Source organism: Cebidichthys violaceus, unplaced genomic scaffold, assembly GCF_023349555.1.
Source record: "Cebidichthys violaceus isolate CVI_PGR_0920_01 unplaced genomic scaffold, fCebVio1.0.p SCAF_77, whole genome shotgun sequence".
Lineage (NCBI taxonomy): Eukaryota > Metazoa > Chordata > Actinopteri > Perciformes > Stichaeidae > Cebidichthys > Cebidichthys violaceus.
The window spans coordinates 421,227-445,587 of record NW_027176961.1 but is presented as its reverse complement, the minus strand read 5'-3'; the positions used below and the strand labels follow the sequence as shown (position 1 = coordinate 445,587).

Sequence of the window (24,361 nt, the reverse complement as noted above, 5' to 3'; positions counted from 1 at the left end):
GACCTCTTTGATTATCTGTGTTTAAACCAGCAGAGTGAGACCTCTTTGATTTTCTGTGTTTAAACCAGCAGAGTGAGACCTCTTTGTATTTCTCTCCTCTTTGCCTCTATTGCCACGTCATCAGACGCTTCGTCACCACCAACAACATCCAACATGGCGGCGTCCGTCCGGGAGAAGCAGACAGGTCTGTTCAAACTGATCTTATTCTCCATTTAACTGTTATTTTTCAGCGGCCGACAGCGACGGTAACCGGCGGCGGAGAGTTTAAACGACCCACGCAGAGTCAGACCGGAAGAGGTTGATCCGGGACTGTAGCTAAAGCTAACCAGCTAAAGCTAACCACTGCTCGTCACTAAGGTGCCGCTAGTTGAGCAGATAAACTGATGTCATCTCCTCAAACGTCTCTTTGACGTTTACATTAACGAACTCACTAGACTGTCATCTAGTTAAATGAAGAGTCAACCAGAGCGTCGCTTGTTAGCTAACGCTACTGTTAGCCTGCTAGCTAGGTGAAGCTAGCCTGTTTCTACCGGTGAACAAATCATTCAGTTTAGTGTCTTAAGATGTAAAACTAACGTTAACTGACTGTCACTGACGTCACGGTTCTTTTACTGTCGTTATCCAACACAGGGCGGTAGTCCAGACAGAGGGACCAGAGGGAACATAGGGCTGAGGGGACATGGGGCTGAGGGAACATGGGGCTGAGGGAACATGGGGCTGAGGGAACATAGGACTGAGGGAACGTGGGACTGAGGGAACGTATGACAGAGGGAAACAGAGGGAACGTGTCCTATGTTCCCTCTGTCACGCGTTCCCTCAGTAGGGAACAGGACAGAGAGATGGCGTCTCTTAGATGAGATGAGGACCCTCTGAAGGATCAGGAGTCCACATGTTGTGTCTCTGGTTCTACAGTCGCTCTGAAGCGGATGCTGAACTTCAACGCTCCTCCTCTGAAGAACACAGCAGCTGAGCCAGTATGGAAGGTAAACGTCACAAACACACACTCTGTTCACTATGATGTATTTAAACGTTTTATTTAAGATTAGTAAGCTATTCCTGTGTGTGTGTGTGTGTGTGTGTGTGTGTGTGTGTGTGTGTGTGTGTGTGTGTGTGTGTTCAGGTGTTGATATACGACAGGTTTGGTCAGGACATCATCTCCCCTCTGCTGTCCGTCAAAGAGCTGAGAGACATGGGCATCACGCTGCACCTGTAAGAGACTCACCTGTCCTCCCAACAACACCGAGTTCAATCTCGACCAGTTCGGTCCTCACAAAGATAGATAAGCTTGTTTGTAGGTTTAAGTGTTACATTTACTTTGTGTGTGTTTATTTTTGTTTTTTTCAGTCTGCTTCACTCGGACAGAGATCCGATCCCAGATGTTCCAGCCATCTACTTCATCATGCCCACAGAGGAGAACATCGACAGGATATGCCAGGTACACACACACACACACACACACACACACACACACACACACACACACACACACACACACACACAATAAAAAATAATTAGTCCGTCTCACCTTTGTGTCTCACCTGTGTGTCTAATAATTAATAACACTTGTTGTTGTTGTTGTTGTTGTTGTTCAGGACCTGAGGAACCAGCTGCACGAGTCCTACTTCCTGAACTTCATCTCGGCCATCAGCAGAAGTAAACTGGAGGACGTCGCCAGCGCCGCTCTGGCCGCTAACGCTGTCGCCCAAGTCACCAAGGTAACCATGGTTACTGTGTATTATCTTACACCAGCAGAGTATTAGTATTATTATGAGTAATAATACTAATACTATGTTAGAGCACTAGAGCTCCTCAGTCAGAGCTCACATTATATTTATATGTATGAATTATGTTTTGGATTCATTAGTCAGGTGTTCACATTATTGTGTCCACCCCCCTCTGCACAGTGTACACTGTTTGATAAGGTGTGTGTGTGTGTGTGTGTGTGTGTGTGTGTCTCTCAGGTGTATGATCAGTACCTGAACTTCATCACTCTAGAAGACGACATGTTCACCCTCTGTCATCAAAACAAGGAGCTCATCTCCTACCATGGTAACACACACACACACACACACACACACACACACACACACACACACACACACACACACACACACACACACACGCTCTCACACACACAAAGGATTATGGCTAGAGTGAGTTGGAATAACAAGCCATTATTCAAACATTACTACAACTCTGTCCAATAAACAAGTTGCACCTGAGTCATGTGACCTTTTCTTTACTCCTGAATGGCTCCTGATTGGTCCATTTGAAAGAACTACAGACAACATTAGTCCGTCTCACCTACTGTATGTGTCTCACCTGCGTGTCTCCTCTGTCTGTCTGACCTGCAGCCATCAACAGAGCAGACCTCCAGGACACGGACATGGAGGCCATCATGGACACCATCGTGGACAGTCTGTTCTGTTTCTTCGTCACTCTGGGTGAGTTGTAGTGTCTCTGGGTGAGTTGTAGTGTCTCTGGGTGAGTTGTAGTGTCTCTGAGTGAGTTGTAGTGTCTCTGAGTGAGTTGTAGTGTCTCTGAGTGAGTTGTAGTGTCTCTCTGGGTGAGTTGTAGTGTCTCTGGGTGAGTTGTAGTGTTTCTGGGTGAGTTGTAGTGTCTCTGGGTGAGTTGTAGTGTCTCTGGGTGAGTTGTAGTGTCTCTGGGTGAGTTGTAGTGTCTCTGAGTGAGTTGTAGTGTCTCTGGGTGAGTTGTAGTGTCTCTGGGTGAGTTGTAGTGTCTCTCTGGGTGAGTTGTAGTGTCTCTTTGAGTGAGTTGTAGTGTCTCTGAGTGAGTTGTAGTGTCTCTCTGGGTGAGTTGTAGTGTTTCTGGGTGAGTTGTAGTGTTTCTGGGTGAGTTGTAGTGTCTCTCTGGGTGAGTTGTAGTCTCTCTCTGGGTGAGTTGTAGTGTCTCTGAGTGAGTTGTAGTGTCTCTGGGTGAGTTGTAGTGTCTCTGGGTGAGTTGTAGTGTCTCTCTGGGTGAGTTGTAGTGTCTCTTTGAGTGAGTTGTAGTGTCTCTGGGTGAGTTGTAGTGTCTCTCTGGGTGAGTTGTAGTGTCTCTGAGTGAGTTGTAGTGTCTCTGGGTGAGTTGTAGTGTCTCTGGGTGAGTTGTAGTGTCTCTCTGGGTGAGTTGTAGTGTCTCTGAGTGAGTTGTAGTGTCTCTCTGGGTGAGTTGTAGTGTCTCTCTGAGTGAGTTGTAGTGTCGCTCTGAGTGAGTTGTAGTGTCTCTGGGTGAGTTGTAGTGTCTCTCTGGGTGAGTTGTAGTGTCTCTGAGTGAGTTGTAGTGTCTCTGGGTGAGTTGTAGTGTCTCTCTGGGTGAGTTGTAGTGTCTCTGAGTGAGTTGTAGTGTCTCTCTGGGTGAGTTGTAGTGTCTCTGGGTGAGTTGTAGTGTCTCTGGGTGAGTTGTAGTGTCTCTCTGGGTGAGTTGTAGTGTCTGTCTCTCTGGGTGAGTTGTAGTGTCTGTCTCTCTGGGTGAGTTGTAGTGTCTCTGGGTGAGTTGTAGTGTCTCTGGGTGAGTTGTAGTGTCTCTGGGTGAGTTGTAGTCATAGTGTCTCTGGGTGAGTTGTAGTGTCTCTGGGTGAGTTGTAGTCATAGTGTCTCTGGGTGAGTTGTAGTGTCTCTGGGTGAGTTGTAGTCATAGTGTCTCTGGGTGAGTTGTAGTGTCTCTGTGTAGTGTTGTTTCTGTCCACCAGGGGGAGGTGTTTGCTCGCTGTCAGACAGATTGTCCTTGTTCAAAGTGTTTCTTCTTCTACAGGTTTATGGATGATAACACTAATTTAAAGTCTTCTTCTTCTTCTTGTTTCTTCTTCAGGGGCGGTGCCGATCATTCGTTGTCCCCGTGGAAACGCAGCAGAGATGGTTGCCGTGGTGAGTTCACGCCGACGTCAGTCGATCTGATTGGTTCAACGATGTCAGAACAAAAACTCTGATACGAGCAGACATGTTTGTAGTTTTTACACCTTTCATTTCCACCAGACTAACGCTCAGTTTAAACGTGATCAGGTACTGCTCCCTCCAGATGTTTGCACCGTGTAACTTATTGATCTTATTGTTGTTGTTTGGTGATGTGATGATATCTACGTTCTGTTTAGAACACTTTGGCTTCAAAACGTATTTCATTTAATTGTAGTTTTTACAGATACATAAAGCTTCACTCAGATATTTGTTCTTTCGTTGTAGAAGTTGGACAAGAAGCTCCGTGAGAACCTGCGGGACGCCAGAAACAGTCTCTTCACCGGAGACAACATGGCCGCCGGACAGTTCAGGTAAACGAACCGTTAAAACAATGTGGGGTTCATGGGGAAACTCCACTTCCCATAATGCAGTGCGGTGACGTAATGATTCTCCTCTCCAGTTTCCAGAGGCCTCTGTTCGTCCTGGCCGACCGTAACGTGGACATGGCCACGCCCCTCCACCACACCTGGACCTATCAGGCGCTGATCCACGACGTCCTGGTGAGCTGTCGATCACACACATCGACATGTTATAAATAACTACCACAGGGTTTTTACAAACAGACTCGCATCTAGTTTCTCTGTCTGACTTCCTGTCTGTCTCTCGGCTCCAATCCCATTGGTTCCTCCTGAACCAGCTGGTCTTTGTAGTTCTTAATCAGACAAACGGGAGGAAGTAGAGACTTTGTTGGGGTCTATTCTCTGCGGCGGATTAATCCACACGCTGTGCATCAGTGAGTCCTCGTTAGGAGACCCACTCACAGCTGTTTGAGTCTCAACATGAAGAAGTTAAACACCTTTAATCTGAAAACTAACAGGAAGCAGATCAAGTGTCAGGATCTTCAGAGGTACACACACACTCTCACACACACACTTATTCACACACACACACACACACACACACACACACACACACACACACACACACACACTTATACACACACACACACTCTCACCTACACACACACACACTCTCACACACACACACACACTTATACACACACACACTCTCTCTCTCTCTCTCTCTCTCTCTCTCTCTCTCTCTCGCACACTCTCGCACACTCTCGCACACAGACTTATACACACTCACACACTCACTCTCACCTACACACACTCTGTTACACACACACACACACACACACACACACACACACACACACACACACACACACTCACTAATTCATGCAGAGCCAGAGTGCTGTCAGCTGCTGAGGTTAATGATGACAGCACTGGAATGTGGAGCTACATGAATGTGTTACATAACACGTCATCAGTCAGTCACACACACACACACACACACACACACACACACACACACACACACACACACACACACACACACACACACACACACACACACACACACACACACACACACACAGAGGGACTGCAGCTCTGTAAACATCAGTTGAAGGTGTGATATTGTGTGACTGGTCCTCATTAAAGCCTATAAAGGAGCAGAGCCGTTGATTGTGTTGAGTTGTGATGTTGTCACATCATCACAATGTCTCCATCACTTTCAAACACGTCTTTAGTCCAGATAAAGGTTTCACTCTGTGTGATACAGAACCATGTTTACTAGATATGAATGAAGTGACACTTTAAAATAACAGCTGTAGTCACAGTGAACACAGTGAGATCAGCTTTACTTTGATCTACACTGATCTGTTGAGATATTCGTCAGAGAAACAGTAAATACATGTTTTATGTTACATTCAGTAGTTTATCATTTGAAATGCGTCAATAACTCCAATTAAACTGGTTCAATAGACCAACCTTCTGTTTCTACTGTCAAGTTCTTTTATTGTGAAAGTCTTTGACACAGAAACAGGAAGCTGTTCCTGTTTTAAATCTCAGCTTCCTGCTGATTTCTTCTTCTTCTTCTGTTCAGTTTATTTCTCCGTCTACTAAACTCAATCAATCGATTATTAAAGATTCTTTTTACAACTTAGTGGATGCAGATCATTAACTGTTGAACAGAATTAAAGTGATTCACAGATTTCCAGACTGCATCACAGTCGGGAAAATAAAACTGGATTTGTTTTGGAAACAGGTGACGTAACTTTCCTCCATATTTAAGATTTAGTTCTTTAACGTCTGGTCCAGAGTCCAGAGTCCAGACCCTGATCTGGTTTCTATTGTGGCCCCTTTATGCCAGCTCTCTCTCTCTCTCTCTCTCTCTCTCTCTCTCTCTCTCTTTCCTATGAACTAGTCCAGAGTCTGAACTCACCCGTCTACAGTAGGACACTAAATCTCTCATCCCTGGTCTGTTCCACTGTGGTGTCTTTCGGTCTGGACCTGGTCCCAGATCTCCTGAACACTGCATCGCTCTCAGGGCTTCATCTGCTGGTGTTGAATCTGGATTTACTTTCATTAGGTGTCTGAGAATCTCCTCCAGGACTTCAGGGCCGCAAACTGAAGTTCATTAGATGACGTCTTTGGATTGAGAGCGTTTAAGAAGACTTAAAGAGCAGATTTAGATCATTAACGCAGGAAAAACAAGTAATAACACGGAGAAGGGCATCAGCCAAAACAACCTGTGTGTGTGTGTGTGTGTGTGTGTGTGTGTGTGTTTGTGTGTGTGTGTCGTAGGACTACCAGCTGAACAGGGTGGTGATGGAGGAGGGGTTGGGGGCGGAGCCATCTCCCGCCGGCGCCAGACCAAAGAAGAAGAACAGAAAGACCTATGACCTGACCGCTGCCGACAAGTTCTGGCAGAAACACAAGGGCAGGCGAGTTCTTTAGATGAGGCCTCAATTATCGGTTCATCCGGCCAATAACAAGTGTTTCATCCAGTTCCACAGTTCTGCTCTACATTTGTACATCTGGTTTTTGCACCTTTTATCGATAATCTTTGTTTATATTTAGTTTTCATTTGCACCTCTGTCCCTCAGAATATAAATACAGTTCTATCTCATCATAAAGCAGCTAAAACTCATCAGCTGTTGTCTTTGTTCAAAAGCAAATATTTTATATTTGTAACTTTTAGAAACCCAAATATAAATGTTCATGCTAACATACACATTTAAAATAAAATATCTGTGTTTCTTTCCTGTCTTATGAATGTAGGGCGCCTCAGCAGAGATGTTGCTGGCTAACGTTAGCTAAACAAAGTTAATTTACAAACAGAGTAACGAGTATAAAGGCTATAAAGGTCTGGATTTACAGCTGGCTAACATTAGCCCTAATGACTATTGCTAGTTGGTTAGTTATTGACAATAAAAATGCTCTATTACAATTAACTTCATGTAGGACGGTACCGGCTTGGCACCAATGTGGGTTCAGTTCCCTCTTTTGTAGGTTCTTTGGGTCTGGGTGTTAGGGTCTGTTTGGCTCCACCCCTTTTTGGATTTGTTCTGATCGTTCTTGGGTCTGTTTGAAAAAGGTCTGACTGTCCGCGGGTCCCTTTCGGATCAGGACAATATTGAAAATATGTCTTCACCTTATGCTCAGTTTGACATTCGATCAAAAATTCTCGGACCCTGAAACATTTCTAATTTGCGTAGTTGTGATTAATCAACACACACAAAGATCTTTCTACTGAAAAAGGTAAATGAAATGATGTTCCCACTATTAGCATTACTCATTGAACTTCTGATTACATACACAAAGACAGAATTATCTGATAATAGGCATTAAGAGCAGCTCATAACATCACAAGTTAAATCTATATGCTGATGATATCTTATTGTACTTGACAAACTCTTTTGTCCATCTGGAGTGCTGATGTTTGGGACAAACCCTCAAGGTTTGCAGTGTTGTGATTGTTGATGCGTGTTTTTAAAGTCAGGAGCTCATTCATTGGTTTGGTCTTGTTGTGTTTCAGTCCGTTCCCAGAGGTGGCGGAGTCGGTCCAGGAGGAGCTGGACTCTTACAGAGCCCAGGAGGACGAGGTCAAACGGCTGAAGTGCATCATGGTGAGACACACACATCGTGGTCGTCAATGTGGTCAACAAATGGCTTGTGAATCACTAGTAAAACCTCAAGTCCAAGTCACAAATCAGTCGTTTTCAGGGTTCAATGTTGACATCCGAGTCAGTGAAGTCAGGTTCAAGTCAAGTGTTCACAAAGTTGAATCTGCTTTTCTAAGACTGTCCAAGTCTCTAAAGATAATATCTAAACCCTCAAGAGCTTTTCAGAGTCCCTGAAGTCATGTCCAAGTCCTCAAGACAATGTCCAAGTCTCTAAAGGTGATATCTAAACCCTCAAGAGCTTTTCAGAGTCCCTGAAGTCATGTCCAAGTCCTCAAGACAATGTCCAAGTCTCTAAAGATAATATCTAAACCCTCAAGAGCTTTTCAGAGTCCCTGAAGTCATGTCCAAGTCCTCAAGACAATGTCCAAGTCTCTAAAGATGATATCTAAACCCTCAAGAGCTTTTCAGAGTCCCTGAAGTCATGTCCAAGTCCTCAAGACAATGTCCAAGTCTCTAAAGGTGATATCTAAACTTTAAAGAGCTTTTCAGTCCTAGGGGTCATTTTTTAGTCCCTGAGATTGCATCCGAGTTGGTTCCAGTTGGTTCCAGTTGTGTTTTGTTTGCTCATGCTGTTTTGTGTCTGCAGGGTTTAGAGGGAGAAGATGAAGGAGCCATCAGCATGCTGTCAGACAACACAGCCAAGCTCACCTCTGCTGTCAGGTACTGATCACCACAGACCATAAAGAACGGAGTCTCTGACACTGACAACAAGGTGTAGACCTGTTCTGTAGGAAAGGGAACCTTACATGACTTCTGTTGTGATCTGGAGCTATATAGAAAATCAAATGAAACAAAATGAACTTGACCTTCAAGGAGGGGCCCCCTAATATAATGGTGGGGGAAATACTGAAACTACCAAGATCACGTTTTATAGGGCCAAAGGAACATAAAGATGTTTTTATGAGAAACATAAAAACCCTGTTGAAGGTTAAATCAGGTCTTATTAGAATTACTTCATTTCCTCTTCAAACAGCCTGTTAAAACGAGCATCGACTAACTCTGTTTGTGTGGAAAAGTGACTTCCAGTAAGTTTCCCTTCAACAAATCCCCAAACAAACATCCATCAGGCCACGGTGGTCCTGAGAACCCCTCTTTAAAAAACAAAGTCCAAAGTGTATTCCTTAACTTCTTTTCTCTCCTCAGTGAAGGACAGATGAGCTCAGAGCCAGAGAACATCTGTCGACATTTGTTTGTGTTTTCACCGTTCTAACATCTGTGACCATGAATCTGTGATGGAGACTCAAAACAACCTGCTGAAAACAAATAAAAGTCCTGCTCCCCTATAGAAACAGAACCATGATGACTAGAAGTAGAACATGTCTACAGTTATGATGACATCATATTTTTGGCTGCAGACTCCAGATGAAGGCGTTGAGGTGTTTCCTCTGTTAGAAGTTCTCTTGTGTGTGTTGCAGCTCTCTGCCTGAGCTGCTGGAGAAGAAGAGGCTGATCGACCTGCACACCAACGTGGCCACGGCCGTCCTCGACCACATCAAGGTACCGCACGCTGCCGACCAATCACACGGCTCCATTCCATCACATGGGTTCATCACGACTGTCAACAGCCAGTTCCAGCAGTACTAGTACACGATGTATACAGCAGGATTAGTACACAGTATTTACATTAGTATGGGTATATAAAGTAGTATTAGTACACAGTTTATAAAGCAGTATTAGTACACAGTTTATACAGTAGTACTGGTACACAGTATCTACAGTAACTTGATGCTGTTTGTGTCCTCAGAGTCGTAAACTGGACGTTTACTTTGAGTATGAAGAGAAGCTGATGAGCAAGTCCACTTTAGACAAATCTCTGCTGGACATCATCAGTGACCCCGACGGTACATACACACACACACACACACACACACACACACACACACACACACACACACACACACACACACACACACACACACACACACATTTCAGTAAAATAACAATTTAAAGTTTCTTTAAATGTTTGTGTTTATCAGCCGGAACCCCCGAAGACAAAATGAGACTCTTCCTCATCTACTACATCACTGCTCAACAGGCTCCTTCAGAGGTAACACACACACACACACACACACACACACACACACACACACACACACACACACACACACACACACACACACACACATGAATGAACACCCTGCAGCCAATCAGAATCCATTATTCACCCAGACCATGGTATACAATAATATACTTTGATTTATATTCAGTATTAATAATCTCAATATGCAAAGTAACTGAAGTTATTAAACAAATGTATTGGAGTAAAAAAGTACAATATACTTAAAATGTAGTGGAGTAGAAGTTTATGGTATACTGTGGAAATACTCAGAGTACCTCAACATTGTAGTTAAGTAGATAACTACAATATATACAGTAAGCAGTATAACTAACAATATCACTGAGTAAAAGTACAGCTTCTTTTTGTTAACATCCAAATATTTTCCACGGTGAGGAACGTGTTTTCTTTTCAAATCAGTTCCTCTTGTTATTCTCCAAAAATGTGAGTGTGTCCAAACCGCTGCTGTGACGGATGTGTTCAGAAGTGGTTTACTGGAGCTGTCATTGTGTAGTGAACCGGGACCACAGACCAGTGTGAGTCACTGGAACCAGAAACTGAACCACAACCGGAGACACTTGGCTCTTGTGTCTCAGTTGTTCTCTTAAAGCTGAGCCTCATCAGTGAAAGACGTTCAGGAGAAGTTCACCTTTAAACACCCAGAACGGTGGGTTGGGTGGGTTGGTTGGGTAGTTGGGTTGGTTGGTTGGTTTGGTGGTTGGTTGGTTGGTTGGTTAGGTGGTTAGATGACTTGGTGGTTGGTTGGTTGGTTAGGTGGTTAGGTGACTTGGTGGTTGGTTGGTTGGTTTGGTTGGTTGGTTAGGTGGTTAGGTGACTTGTTGGTTGGTTAGGTGACTTGGTGGTTGGTTGGTTGGTTTGGTTGGTTAGGTGACTTGGTGGTTGGTTGGTTGGTTGGTTGGTTGGTTGGTTGGTTGGTTTGGTTGGTTAGGTGACTTGGTGGTTGGTTGGTTGGTTGGTTGGTTGGTTTGGTTGGTTAGGTGACTTGGTGGTTGGTTGGTTGGTTGGTTGGTTAGGTGGTTAGGTGACTTGGTGGTTGGTTGGTTGGTTGGTTTGGTTGGTTAGGTGACTTGGTGGTTGGTTGGTTGGTTGGTTGGTTGGTTGGTTTGGTTGGTTAGGTGACTTGGTTGGTTGGTTGGTTAGGTGACTTGGTGGTTGGTTGGTTGGTTGGTTTGGTTGGTTAGGTGACTTGGTTGGTTGGTTGGTTGGTTAGGTGGTTAGGTGACTTGGTCTCGGGCTGAAAATGTGCAGTCTTTGTCAGGCCTGTTTAGCCTGTTGAGGCTCTACACTACATCCCAAACTAAATGAGCGTAAGTGAAGTATGCTGATTTATTTACCTGTCTTTAATCGCTGCTGTTGTCATCACTAGAGAGTTTGTGTGTGACACGTCTTATACATCGGCTCCCACCGACTCTCTGAAGACGCTCATAACTTCACTGTGTTTCTATCAGCGCTGATCTTTGTGAAGTGGACTGTTTCTGCAGAGAAAGGATTCTGGGCCAAATGTCTGATTATTGCCTCACTAAATACATACAAATATCACAGGAGCTCCAGGGCGCTGTTTGCTTGGTGCTTTGAGAAATACATGTTTCTGTTGTCTTATTTCAGTGTTTTATGGGATGTATGAGGAGTTGTGTGAGAGCAGAGATGATTCAGCGGTGAGACGGTGTCGTGAGGGTTTGTGGTTCAGATGAAACCTCACACTGAAGAAGAAGAAAGCACATCAACGCTCCTCATTGTGTTGACATGAAATATAGACTCATGAATCGACATGTAACGTTGACTGAACTTCCTCCAGCAACCGCATGACTCAAAAGTGAATAGTTAAAGTGAATAAAACCCAAAATAAAACACATGAACACGATGACAATCGGATGCATCTTGCTGAAGACCTGTGAAGCTTTAGACTCTGGTGGTTTCACCTCGTGGATGTGGAGATGAGGTTTATTTCTGATATTATTATTATTCCTCTTCAGATTTGTTGGATTCAAACAAACTAAGAGTCACTCTGCGTCTCAGAAGACAGACCTCCAGTTCTTCCCGTGGGTTTTGGCAGACGGTATAAATGGTTTAAGCAGATGTAAAAACCACATAACACTGATCGATGGACACATTTTGGACGGTGCTTCTTCTTTGGCTCTAGTTTCATTATGAGCCGTCGTGATAGAACAAAGATGATTGAAACCAAGCTCCGCGAGACTCTGTTAGACCTGGATCAGGTCTGGTTTGGCAGAAAACGCCTCCCATCCTTTATGAAGTGACAGCGACTGTGATTGTTATTAGTTTCAGTTTGCTGTTGAAGATCTAATGGACCAGGAGTTCAGCCTTAGTGGTGGAACGGATGAAGTAGTGGATTAATAACACAGATTATCGTTAACCACAGAATGTAAATAAAGTTTTAACGTTAACCATCACAGTGTAAATAAAGTTTTGTCGTTAACCATTTAAGATGGTGGCAAAAACATAAATTTGGATCCTTGTAGACCAGCTGATATAACAAAATAAAACAATAAAAAGTAACTTAGCATTCATTAGCATGTTTTGACAATGTTTGCACTCATTCCTCTGAACTCCAGAAAGCATTTGAATCAATCATGACCAGAGAACATTAGTCCCAAATGTTCAGAAGCAGTCAGTCAGTGGATCCAGGAGAGTTCTGCTGGTCCACCTGCAGAACTAATCAGAACAATCCATCTCCGTTAGTCAGTGACATCAGTTTTTGGGACAGAAAGGTTTTCACTCCGATACACATTTCTCAGTTTTTCCTCCAATTGGTGTGAAGTTCTTTTATTTCTGAACCTCAATTTCCCAACATGGCGCCCGATTCAGGGACGCCACGTTTAGTTTCTCATGATGAACTGTAATAACCTTATTCATCCTCTCACTTATGATCTGGAACCATCATCAGGTCAGGGTTAGTTAATGTTAATGTGTCCAATACTTTTAGTTTATGACCCAAAAAACCTGCAGAACTGAAGACGTTCCCATCAGCCTCAGCTGGACTTTGTGTTTGAGGCTAATTAGCACGTGTTAGCATGCTAACAGTCTAAACTAACATGGTGAACTTTAAACCTGCTAAACGTCAGCGTGTTAGCATCTTAGTCTTGGTGTTAATGTCAGCTGACCTCCATGTTTTGTTTGCCGCCTCGTCAGTGTATTTTCATAAATGTAACATTAGCTAATGTTCCATTTTCTATAAATGTAACGTTAGCTAATGTTCCATTTTCTATAAATGTAACGTTAGCTAATGTTGCATTTTCTATAAATGTAACGTTAGCTAATGTTGCATTTTCTATAAATGTAACGTTAGCTAATGTTGCATTTTTTTATAAATGTAACGTTAGCTAATGTTGCATTTTCTATAAATGTAACGTTAGCTAATGTTGCATTTTTTTATAAATGTAACGTTAGCTAATGTTGCATTTTTTTATAAATGTAACGTTAGCTAATGTTGCATTTTTTTATAAATGTAACGTTAGCTAATGTTGCATTTTTTTATAAATGTAACGTTAGCTAATGTTGCATTTTTTTATAAATGTAACGTTAGCTAATGTTGCATTTTTTTTATAAATGTAACGTTAGCTAATGTTGCATTTTCTATAAATGTAACGTTAGCTAATGTTCCATTTTCATAAATGTAACGTTAGCTAATGTTGCATTTTCATAAATGTAACGTTAGCTAATGTTGCATTTTCAATAAATGTAACGTTAGCTAATGTTCCATTTTCATAAATGTAACGTTACCTAATGCTAACGTCATTTAGCTGCTGTCCAAGACACGGCGGATGGCGGTTACATGTTTTTACACACTGCGACTCACGTTATAAGAGTTTAACAAGAACTACGGTGGCCTTCAGGTGACATTAAGAACAGCAAAAAAGTCTCGAGAGTCAGAGTTTGGTTTGTTTGTCTGGGCTTCTGTAGAAACATGGCGGACTCCGCCTCCCGCCTCCCTACTTTGATATGAAGTAAGCTAAGGAAAGGAAAACCTCACGACTCTGATTATACACTAATAAAAACGTAGATGTAACATTTCTGCCAATTGATCCCCTTGAACACGAGGCGCTGGTCCTTTAACAACTTTTCACTCACTGAAATATGCTTCAATTTAGATTTCAACGTGTTATTCTACTAGCCTGCTAACGTGCTAAACATTACGTAGCATGAATCCTGCTTAGTGGAGTGTCTTCTTCCACAGACGGACTGTTGTCTTTATATCTTCAGCTTGTTGAGACGCCGTTCATCGTGGTCTCACATGTTCCACCTCTTCTCGTTTCTTTGTGTTTCAGTCGGACTTGGATCAGTATAAGACGGCTCTGTTGGACGCAGGCTGCGACCTTTCACCGCTCAACTACATCAAGCAGTGGAAGTAAGTCTGTGTTTTAACTTTTATAGTATTCAGCTGGACTCCCCTGAAACAACTGGATGTATGTCCTATAGTCGTATACAACCAGGTGACGTAACGAGTCGCCTCACGTCTCAAGACTTCATTATGAATGAATGAAGTTATGTTTCTGATTAAAGTGTTGAGTCATTCTGGTTTCCTCTCATCTTTTTTAGGGCGTTTACCAAGATGGCCGCCACCCCGGCTAACTACGGCAACAGTGGGGTCAAACCCATGGGGTAAAAAAACATCAATTAAATATACACTGTACTCCAACTTCATGACTTCTTTTCATATCGTCTGTTTTCATCACTTTTATTGTCTTGATGTTTGTCAGTTTTTAAAAACACACCTTGTAACTAGTGGTTTTTGCAGTATAATATTAGTAGTAGTGGAAGTGTTAGTGGTACTCTTTGTAGTACCAGAAGCAGCAGCAGAAGGTTTACAGTAATATCAGTATTATTAATATCTTAAAAGTATTTTTATTATTTCAATCGAAACAGGACTTTTGTTCAGAATACCAGACTAACCCTGCTCCTCCTGCTCCTCTTCCTCCTGCTGCTCCTCCTCTTCCTCCTGCTCCTGCTCCTCCTGCTCCTCCTCTTCCTCCTGCTCCTGCTCCTGCTCCTCCTCCTCCTCAGTCTGTTCTCCAGAGTGATGAACAGTGGTTCTCAGTTGGTGATGGAGGGAGTGAAGAACCTGGTGCTCAAACAACATGTGAGTGAAGTGATCACAGTCATTGATGATGATGATGATGATGATGATGATGATGATGATGATGCTGCTTCACAGCCTGAAGGACACTTTAGATGTTTGATGATGTTTTAAAGAGTCACACAAACTAACAGAGCAGAAGCTCTGAGTTGAGTGGAGTCTGGTGTGTTTGAAGAGCAGACGGGTAAAGAGTGAATGTAGCTGATATACATTATTTGGTGCACTTCAGCCTCGTGTGGACAGAGCGAGTATTACAACAACAAGAGCTTCTGTTTAATGTGACTCTGAAATACACCATCTGTGTTCCAGAACCTTCCCGTCACTCGGATCCTGGACAGCCTGATGGAGATGAAGTCCAACCCCGTGAGTTTGTGTGTGATGAAGATCAAAATGTTCTTTTATTTAAAATCATTAGAATGTTAAGAAGTGTAGTGGTTTGTTTTGGGTTAGTCAAGCCTAACATTTCCTTTGGTCCAGCTGTGATCTGATTGGTTCAGTTTGATCATTTATCACTCTGTGATGTGTTGGGACTATTTTCAGTGGCGGATGAATCCACATGCTGTGCTCTAGTGTGTGTGTGTGTGTGTGTGTGTGTGTGTGTGTGTGTGTGTGTGTGATTACTAAAATACAGTAAAATACACTAAAATACAGTAGAATATAGTAAAATACAATACAGTGTGTTGATGGTGATGAAGAGATTATAAGACACACACACACACACACACACACACACACACACACACACACACACACACACACACACACAGACACACACACACACTCTGCAGGTTTCTCAGCGTCTGCAGTTACAGACAACCAACAAAGACCCTGTTGTTGTGAACCAGGAGGAGGAGGAGGAGGACTGGGCTGAAGATGAAAGAAATAGAAGAGCACATTCTCCCTCTATCAGAGTGTGTGTGTGTGTGTGTGTGTGTGTGTGTGTGTGTGTGTGTGTGTCACACATTCATAAACTGTCTCTACAGTTTACATGATGTACACATATGTATATACGTATATATCTATGTATGTGTGTGTGTGTGTGTAAACATCATATAAGGTGAGAAGTGAGATTAAGGTTTGTCTCTCAGTAGAAACACTCTGACTCTGATCCACTTGAACCCGACGGTCCTTCAGTTCACTGACTGATGTTTCAGCTCCAGAACACAGTCAGTGAATCAGCTGTTTGTCTCTTTGATCTTTCAGGAAACGGACGACTATCGATACTTTGACCCAAAGATGCTGCGAGGCAGCGAGAGGTACCACTCTGACTCTTCTTCATCATCTGGTGTCTCAGTAGCTAATAGAGAGGTCATGAATGTCTCACTGTCTCTTCTTCTCCTCCTTCAGCTCCATTCCAAGGAACAAGAACCCGTTTCAGGAGGTGAGTTCAGTCCGTTATCAATGAATTCATCTTCACATTCAAGCTTTACCCTTTATCTCCTGATGAGTCGACTGCTGCTCACAACTAATCAATAGATAGAATCATGACGATGTAAATGTCAACAACCTTTGTAAAACTAATAGACGTTAATAATAGAAAACAAACCAGAGTCATTACAAGGTCATAATCAAATCCTCTGCTGTCAGCATCTGTTAAATTTTTTTTTAAAAACAGACTTGCAGTGCATGATGGGTATTATTGTTGTTTCAGGCCATCGTGTTCGTGGTTGGAGGAGGAAACTACATCGAGTACCAGAACCTGGTGGACTACGCCAAGGTACCCCGACCTCACCACACCAACCGTCACTGTTTATAGGACCAACATGTTCCCATTAACTTCAATGAAACTGAAAGGGTTAAAGTTATATCACGAAAACACTGACGTCTGAGAGAGACCTGTCAATCAGCGTGTAGCCCCGCCCCTAAATCATCCCCTCTTTATGGTCTGTTTGACTCTAAATGGAGCGTAATGTACTAAGTGAACATCATGCTGTATTGAAGAAGACTGTAAACTAGAGATTGAGACCATAAACTCATGTTTACAATGTTTACTGAGGGAATAAATCAAGAGAGAAGTAGAGTCATTTTAGACTAGACTTCTATACAACCAGAGGAGTCGCCCCCTGGTGGACACTAGAGAGAATGCAGCTTTAACACATGGAGCTCTGACGTCTCTCTGTAGATCCAGATGTTGATGACTCTGTTCTGTGTTTTCAGGTCAAACAGGGAAAGAAGGTCGTTTACGGCTGCAGTGAACTCTCCAACGCTGCTCAGTTCACCAAACAGGTGAGACCCAACACCTGTCCTCTTTATCACCCGTCCTCCTGTAGTTCCTGTCCTCCTGTAGTTCCTGTCCTGGACTCGGTCCACCCTCTGACGTCTTCTCTTTGTCTCCACAGCTCTCCCAGCTCGGTCAGAAGTGATGTCTCCAGCAATATGTGAATCTGTCTCTCCGTCTCTGATCTCTTTATTCCAGATGTTTTGTATTAAACTCTTCTTCTGTAAAAAAATGGACTCAACACTTCCTGTCTTCATTGTGATTTGTCTCTTCCACTCAGCACTAATAAAGCTAAATACAAACAGTCTCTGCCTCTGTCTCTGTCTTCCCATGATGCTCTCTGAGTGATTTCAGGTGATTCAGATTCACCGTGACGTCGTTCTTCTTCTTCTTCATGTTTGTCAGCGCTCTAGTGTGTCATCGTATGACTCAGACACTTAAAGGAACAGAGACGACAAATAAAAGGTTAAAAACCGTCTATTTTCTCTAAATTATTGCTGAACTAAGAGATTTCTAGAGGATCAAAAACAGAAGAAGAGTCTCAGTGAATCTGATCTGATAGTCGTCTTCTTTTATTCATTTAGTTTCTCTATGTTGTCGTGAATTAAAGCTGTTTGGTAGAGAACCTTGTCTTGAGCCAAAGATGCTCAGCTTGTCTTCATGTGAAATGTTCCTTTAACCTGAAGATCTGATGCTTTCATACAAAGATCTAAAGTCATCATTCACCTTCAGGGACGTGATAAAGCTTAATGTCTCTAAAAGACAGTGAAGGAGTATTTTCCCAGCAGGACTTGAACACATCACTCATGAGGGACGTTTCCTTCATCAGCGTGAAAGGAAAGGAATGAAGGTAACCAATAAGGACTCTGACTAGTACGTCATAACCAACAGACATGTTGGACGGACCAATCAGAGTCCTTGTTGAGGCCCAACGGAGGAAGACGTTTAGAAGAGTCCAGCAGTCTGTCCACATGTCCTCTGTGTCTCTGTAGTGTCTGACTGCTCAACCAGTGCTTTTAACTAGTAAAAGGTTCCTCTTGTCTCCTCTCCTCTTGTCTCCTCTCCTCTTGTCCCCTCTCCTCTTGTCCCTTCTCCTCTTGTCTCCTCTCCTCTTGTCCCCTCTCCTCTTGTTTCCTGTCCTTGTTTCCTCTCCTTGAGTGTAAAGCAGCTTTGTTTGTCGTAAAATGTTTCAATCACTTTATTATGGAGTTAAAGCACAACATTTAAAATATAAAGATGAGCCTTTAAATTATTTAAAGGCCTGTGTATATATATATGTATATATACATATATATATACATATACATATATATATATGTATACATTTATATGTATATAATTCTACATGTAATGTAATGTAGTTATTGTATTTATAGAGTGTTTTCATCTGCAGCAGCTTCAACTTTCCGCCTCATTAACTCTTGACTGTTTTCTTTCCTGCAGAAGAAAAAAAATCAACTGACACACACACACACACACACACACACACACACACACACACACACACACACACACACACACACACACACACACACACACACACACACACAGACAGACAGACAGACAGACAGACAGACAGACAGACAGACAGACAGACAGAAACACCACTTTAAGGCAGCCTGGCTCGGTGTGGTTCAGCTCTGCTGCCATGTTCCTCCAACACCCAGAAAAACAAGATCAATCTGAGGATTATGTCACCGAGGCATTTTAGTGTGTGTGTGTGTGTGTGTGTGTGTGTGTGTGTGTGTGTGTGTGTGTGTGTGTGTGTGTGTGTGAGAGAGAGACTAACTAACTAAACGTCTTTAAACGGTAGATTCACATAATTTAGCTCAAATAGTAAAAGTGTGTTTTAGAGACGATAAACTGGATTACGGTTAAAACTTAAAGTTACTATGAGGAGCTTTATGCAGTCTTGGTTCTGTTGGTTCTGTTGGTTCTGTTGGTCCCTGTGGACTAAAGCTGTCGTGTCTCTGAGCTCCAGACTCTTTAGAAAACCTCTCATTCTACTGCAAGAGGGTCTGACAGTCTGTCCACGGTGGACCGGTCTCTGCTGGAGTCTGAGCTGAAGGAGGTTCTGGTGAACCTGCATGAGTTCATCTGGTTTCACCAGAATCCGACCCGGTGGCTCCGATGACATCATGAAGAATAACTCTATAGAAACAGACCATCTTCTCTCTGATGGTCTCTGTACTGATGGAGGTCTGATAGACGACCAGGACTACACTGAGACTGGATCATATAGAGGACCAGGACTACACTGAGACTGGATCACATAGAGGACCAGGACTACACTGAGACTGGTTCACGTAGAGGACCAGGACTACACTGAGACTGGATCACGTAGAGGATCAGGACTACACTGAGACTGGTTCACGTAGAGGATCAGGACTACACTGAGACTGGTTCACGTAGAGGATCAGGACTACACTGAGACTGGTTCACATAGAGGACCAGGACTACACTGAGACTGGATCACATAGAGGACCAGGACTACACTGAGACTGGTTCACATAGAGGACCAGGACTACACTGAGACTGGATCACATAGAGGATCAGGACTACACTGAGACTGGTTCACGTAGAGGATCAGGACTACACTGAGACTGGTTCACGTAGAGGATCAGGACTACACTGAGACTGGTTCACATAGAGGATCAGGACTACACTGAGACTGGTTCACGTAGAGGATCAGGACTACACTGAGACTGGTTCACATAGAGGATCAGGACTACACTGAGACTGGTTCATGTAGAGGATCAGGACTACACTGAGACTGGTTCACATAGAGGACCAGGACTACACTGAGACTGGTTCACATAGAGGATCAGGACTACACTGAGACTGGTTCACATAGAGGACCAGGACTACACTGAGACTGGTTCAGGTAGAAGTTTTCTTCGTTCTTCACATTCTTGTCTTAAAGTTCAGTTCAGTGTGACGGCACCATGAAACTCCACGTTTCTGTTTCCATTGTTGTACAGAGACCACACACACACACACACACACACACACACACACACACACACACACACACACACACACACACACACACACACACAGTTAATCCCAGCTCAGTGTCGGTGATGTCGACTCTGTTATGTTGACTTTTTGACCCAGGAGCTGAAATAATGAGAAGGAGGAGGAGGAGGAGACTTTCCATTAATTAGTTCTTTTGATGGATTAATTATTGGGTTAAATATTGTATTGTTATATATTACAGTTTATATGTTCATTAACTATATTATGTGTTGATTAAAAAGACCTTTCAGATGTTAGGATCCACTAATTGATCCGTTCATTTAACATTCATTAAAACAACAATAATCTATACGATGTATACACATGTATATACTGTATATACATGTGTGTATATACTGTATATACACACATGTATATACTGTATATACATGTGTGTATATACTGTATATACTGTATATACATGTGTGTATATACAGTATATACACACATGTATATACTGTATATACATGTGTGTATATACAGTATATACACACATGTATATACTGTATATACATGTGTGTATATACTGTATATACACACATGTATATACAGTATACACACACATGTATATACTGTATATACTGTATATACATGTGTGTGTATTCATCACTGAAACTTTCCAGAGTCGTATAGTTTTATATTCCAGTAATATAATATATGTGACTGTGAGTACATTTACTTTTAGTATATTTTAATAAGTATTTTAACACTGTAGTATTGCTACTTATATTTCAGATCTGAATACTTCTTCTGTTACTAAATTCTTACAATTCAGAACTTTCAGAACTACCCTTGTCTCCTCTCTTCTTGTCTCTTATACTCTAGTTTTGATTTAAAAAAAAAACAAAAAACCTATACTCTAGTTTCTTCTGGTCTTTTCTTCTCTCCCTTTGCCTTCTCTTGTCTCCTCTTGTTTTGTTTCCTCTCCCCTTGCCTTCTCTTGTCTCCTCTGGTTTCGTTTCCTCTCCCCTCGTCTTGTTCATTTCTTTTTGTTGTTTCTGAACAACAGATCCTGGGTCAACCTGGTAGCCCCGCCCCTTTATTGTTTCATGTGACGATGTGATTGGCTCCTGCTTGTGACCCCCAGCTGACCATCAGACGTATCATGAAGCCTGTCGGAGACGACGTGGCGGTTCAGACAAAGAGACGATTGTTCCTTCAAGACTCTCATGGATCAGGTGTCGGCCTCTCTGGGGGGAGGGTGGGGGGGGGGTCACACTGATCCAGGTGGAACGGGATCCAGGTGTTCACACAGGACGACTACCAGGAGTGAAGCCAAAGCTTCATGTGTTAAAGCTGCATTCTCTCTAGTGTCCACCAGGGGGCGACTCCTCTGGTTGTATAGAAGTCTATGAGAACATGACTTTTTAAGAAGCTAACTTTAAGCTAACGTTATGACTTCATTACAGCGCTAATATAGAACTAAATCATGAGTTTTGTGCTCCAGGATGTCGTTCACACATTGATCCACTCACTGGATGTCACACGTGTATCATTGGCGTTACTCCGGTTCATCCTCGTATCTTCTACTGTTGGAGCCACTTGTTGAGTTGAAGCTCTCCTCTCTTTGACTGGCAGTTGATGACCGGTAGAGTTTCATGTTCATTAGAAATGTAAAGAGCTCCGGCTGTGAGTCACTTCCTGTTGTCTACAGGAACCGGACGTTCACGTCTAGAAACCCAGAACACTGAGAACCCGTCACACCCTCAGCGTGACCTGGATACTCGTTGGTTCCACACCAGTACTTTTAATCTCCAGAAATGTAGTTTGTTTTCCATGTGAAACAAGTTGGTGGTGAGATGTTTCTGAAGGCCTTGTTCTCATGTTGACTTCATATCTTTTCATCTCTGTGTTTATCTTTCAGAATATGTCCTCCCTCTCTGCAGAGACATTCCTCCTCGAGACAGTTTTGTCTTTGCCCTTCTCATTTTACCGGCGGCCGGCCAAAGCTGAATTCCTGAACGCTGCTGTCTGGTGATCCTGCACAGGTAGCTCCACTCAGGTAACGTTACCTGAGCTCCGCCCTCCACAGAGAGAAGAGCTTCAGAGGTGAGAGAACGAGGCCAACGTGACGAGTCGTCGTGACAGAAACCTTTGGAGAAGATATAACATCAGCTTTTTACTTTTTTTAGACACTTCCTTGTCTGGTTTTGAAGGCTGCATTCAACTAATTTGACCATTTTTGTCAGAAACATTCCATGTAAACCGTTTCACACAAAACACCACATCCCCCCCCCCCGCAATATTTGTTCGGGGGGGATATAATATTCAATGGATTTCACCTGCGGAAATAAATGTTTAACTAACGAAATAATGATTCCTCCTGATCCTCAGTGTTGTGAACAAGATCACATCATCTGCCAAAAAACAGACTTTAATCCAGACTTTATTATATATATATATATATTATATATATAATATATATATATATATATAATATATATATATATATATATAATATATATATATATATATATAATATATATATATATATATATATATATTATATTGGAGACTCCCCCATGCCTCACCAACACTGAGAATCTTTTCATGAACATCACGTTTCTTTACATTTTCATGACGACAGCACTCACTACTAGAAACTGAAACGTTTGTGATTTTAATGAAGTTGAACAGCAGTTAGTTTGTGAGCAGATAAAACTTAACTTGTTTTGTTTTATCCATAAGTTTCATAAACATTTGTAAAGTCATAAACCTGATGTTTTAACATCTGCTGTGTAGTGGACTCGTCTCTTTGGTTTTGTTGATTCTTTTGTACGTTTTACCCACGATGGGTTTATGCTGTTAATAACAACTAATAACTATTTATTTGGATAAACCTCAATATTATGATTTTTGTAAACATGGGGAGAACAACACAACACTGTAAAGTAAGGGTTTGTTCTACAGCTTTTTAAATTATTATTAATAATAATAATGTGTATTGTCAGGTGTAATGTTCAGACTGTAAACGTTTCATATTAACATGGACACCATGAAGAGAACAACGTGTTTACAAAACTATAAGTAAACAAATAAACAAATAAACAAATAAACATCACTCAGCTGCTGAATCTTCACTGAACTATGGAACGTTTTTCATTTTTCTGTTTCTCTCTCTCAAGTCGACCTGTCAGTGAAGCCCCTCCCACCTCCCCCTCTGATGTCACAACTGTAAGGTGTGTGTGTGTGTGTGTGTGTGTGTGTGTGTGTGTGTGTGTGTGTGTGTGTGTGTGTGTGTGTGAGAGAGAGAGCTTATTTAAAGGGCTGCCTCTCTCTCTCGCTGGGCGATCGACACCAGCTCAGCATCATCAGTTTACCGTCGGCTGCTTGCAGGGAATAAACTCTGACTAGTTCTCCTGAGAGAAGCTGAAGAAACAGTAAGAGCAGTTCACTGATTCTTTACTGACTGAATGAACTAGTGAACGACTGGACTAATGAACGACTGGATGAATGGATGAATGGATTAATGGATGATTGGTTCTCTGGTTTACTGTCTGATTGATTGGCTGATTTAAATCCTAACAAAGTGACTCGCTGACCGTTTTAACCCCACTTCTTTACTGACTGACTGGTTAAATAGTAATTAGTTTACTAACCGGCTGCTAAGTTAACTGTTTGACCAACGATTTATGTTTTACTGACTGGTTAACCAATTAGCTATTGATTTTGCATTGTTTCACAGACTGGCTGAATTGTTTAATAACTGATTGACTTGTTAACATGTAGTTTGTTGAGTAACAGTAGTAGTAGTAGTGACTGGTTTACTCTGTTAACTGTTTACTGAGTTAACTGTTGACTGACCCACTGGTTGAGTGATTTACTGGCTCACTGGTTATTGGTTTACTGTTTATTTACGAACTGGTTTTGACTGCCCAATAGTTGGAAGACTAAAGACTTTAAAGATTGTTTGCTGGTTGACTTTGTTGGTTAACTAGTGATCTCACTGGTTTACTAATTGATTGACAGTTTTTTTCTGGCTGACTGCTTAACTGTTGGCTTGACTAGACTTTACTAGCAGACGTTT

General features: G+C 42.3%; 2 protein-coding genes across 2 annotated transcripts in view; both read left to right on the top strand.

The window, feature by feature from the left end:
* Nucleotides 1–114: 114 nt before the first annotated feature.
* scfd1 (sec1 family domain containing 1) lies at nt 115–17,621 on the top strand. The gene is made up of 25 exons (XM_068737254.1): nt 115–184; nt 913–983; nt 1,121–1,209; nt 1,345–1,435; nt 1,593–1,715; nt 1,962–2,049; nt 2,355–2,444; nt 3,811–3,866; nt 4,179–4,264; nt 4,354–4,453; nt 6,545–6,684; nt 7,779–7,869; nt 8,513–8,586; nt 9,342–9,423; nt 9,671–9,767; nt 9,903–9,973; nt 14,290–14,369; nt 14,561–14,623; nt 15,026–15,101; nt 15,408–15,461; nt 16,302–16,354; nt 16,446–16,479; nt 16,750–16,815; nt 17,256–17,324; nt 17,438–17,621. Exons 1-25 carry the CDS (start codon nt 154–156, stop codon nt 17,459–17,461), a joined length of 1,899 nt encoding a protein of 632 aa, XP_068593355.1. The 5' UTR covers nt 115–153; the 3' UTR covers nt 17,462–17,621.
* A 6,016-nt stretch (nt 17,622–23,637) lies between these two features.
* coch (coagulation factor C homolog, cochlin (Limulus polyphemus)) overlaps nt 23,638–24,361 on the top strand; it is a 12,319-nt gene continuing 11,595 nt past the window's right edge. The window contains exon 1 of the mRNA XM_068737235.1: nt 23,638–23,714. The gene's annotated coding sequence lies outside the window, so the exon portion shown is untranslated. The remainder of the gene's footprint in view (nt 23,715–24,361) is intronic.

What these genes read in the sequence shown, in the direction of transcription:
- scfd1 (XM_068737254.1), top strand. Translation starts at nt 154, where the DNA reads ATGGCGGCGTCCGTCCGGGAGAAGCAGACAG. An exon ending in CTCAACAGGCTCCTTCAGAG is followed by an intron (nt 9,974 to 14,289) that starts GTAACACACACA and finishes TTTGTGTTTCAG; the next exon opens with TCGGACTTGGATCAGTATAA. An exon ending in ACCTGGTGGACTACGCCAAG is followed by an intron (nt 16,816 to 17,255) that starts GTACCCCGACCT and finishes CTGTGTTTTCAG; the next exon opens with GTCAAACAGGGAAAGAAGGT.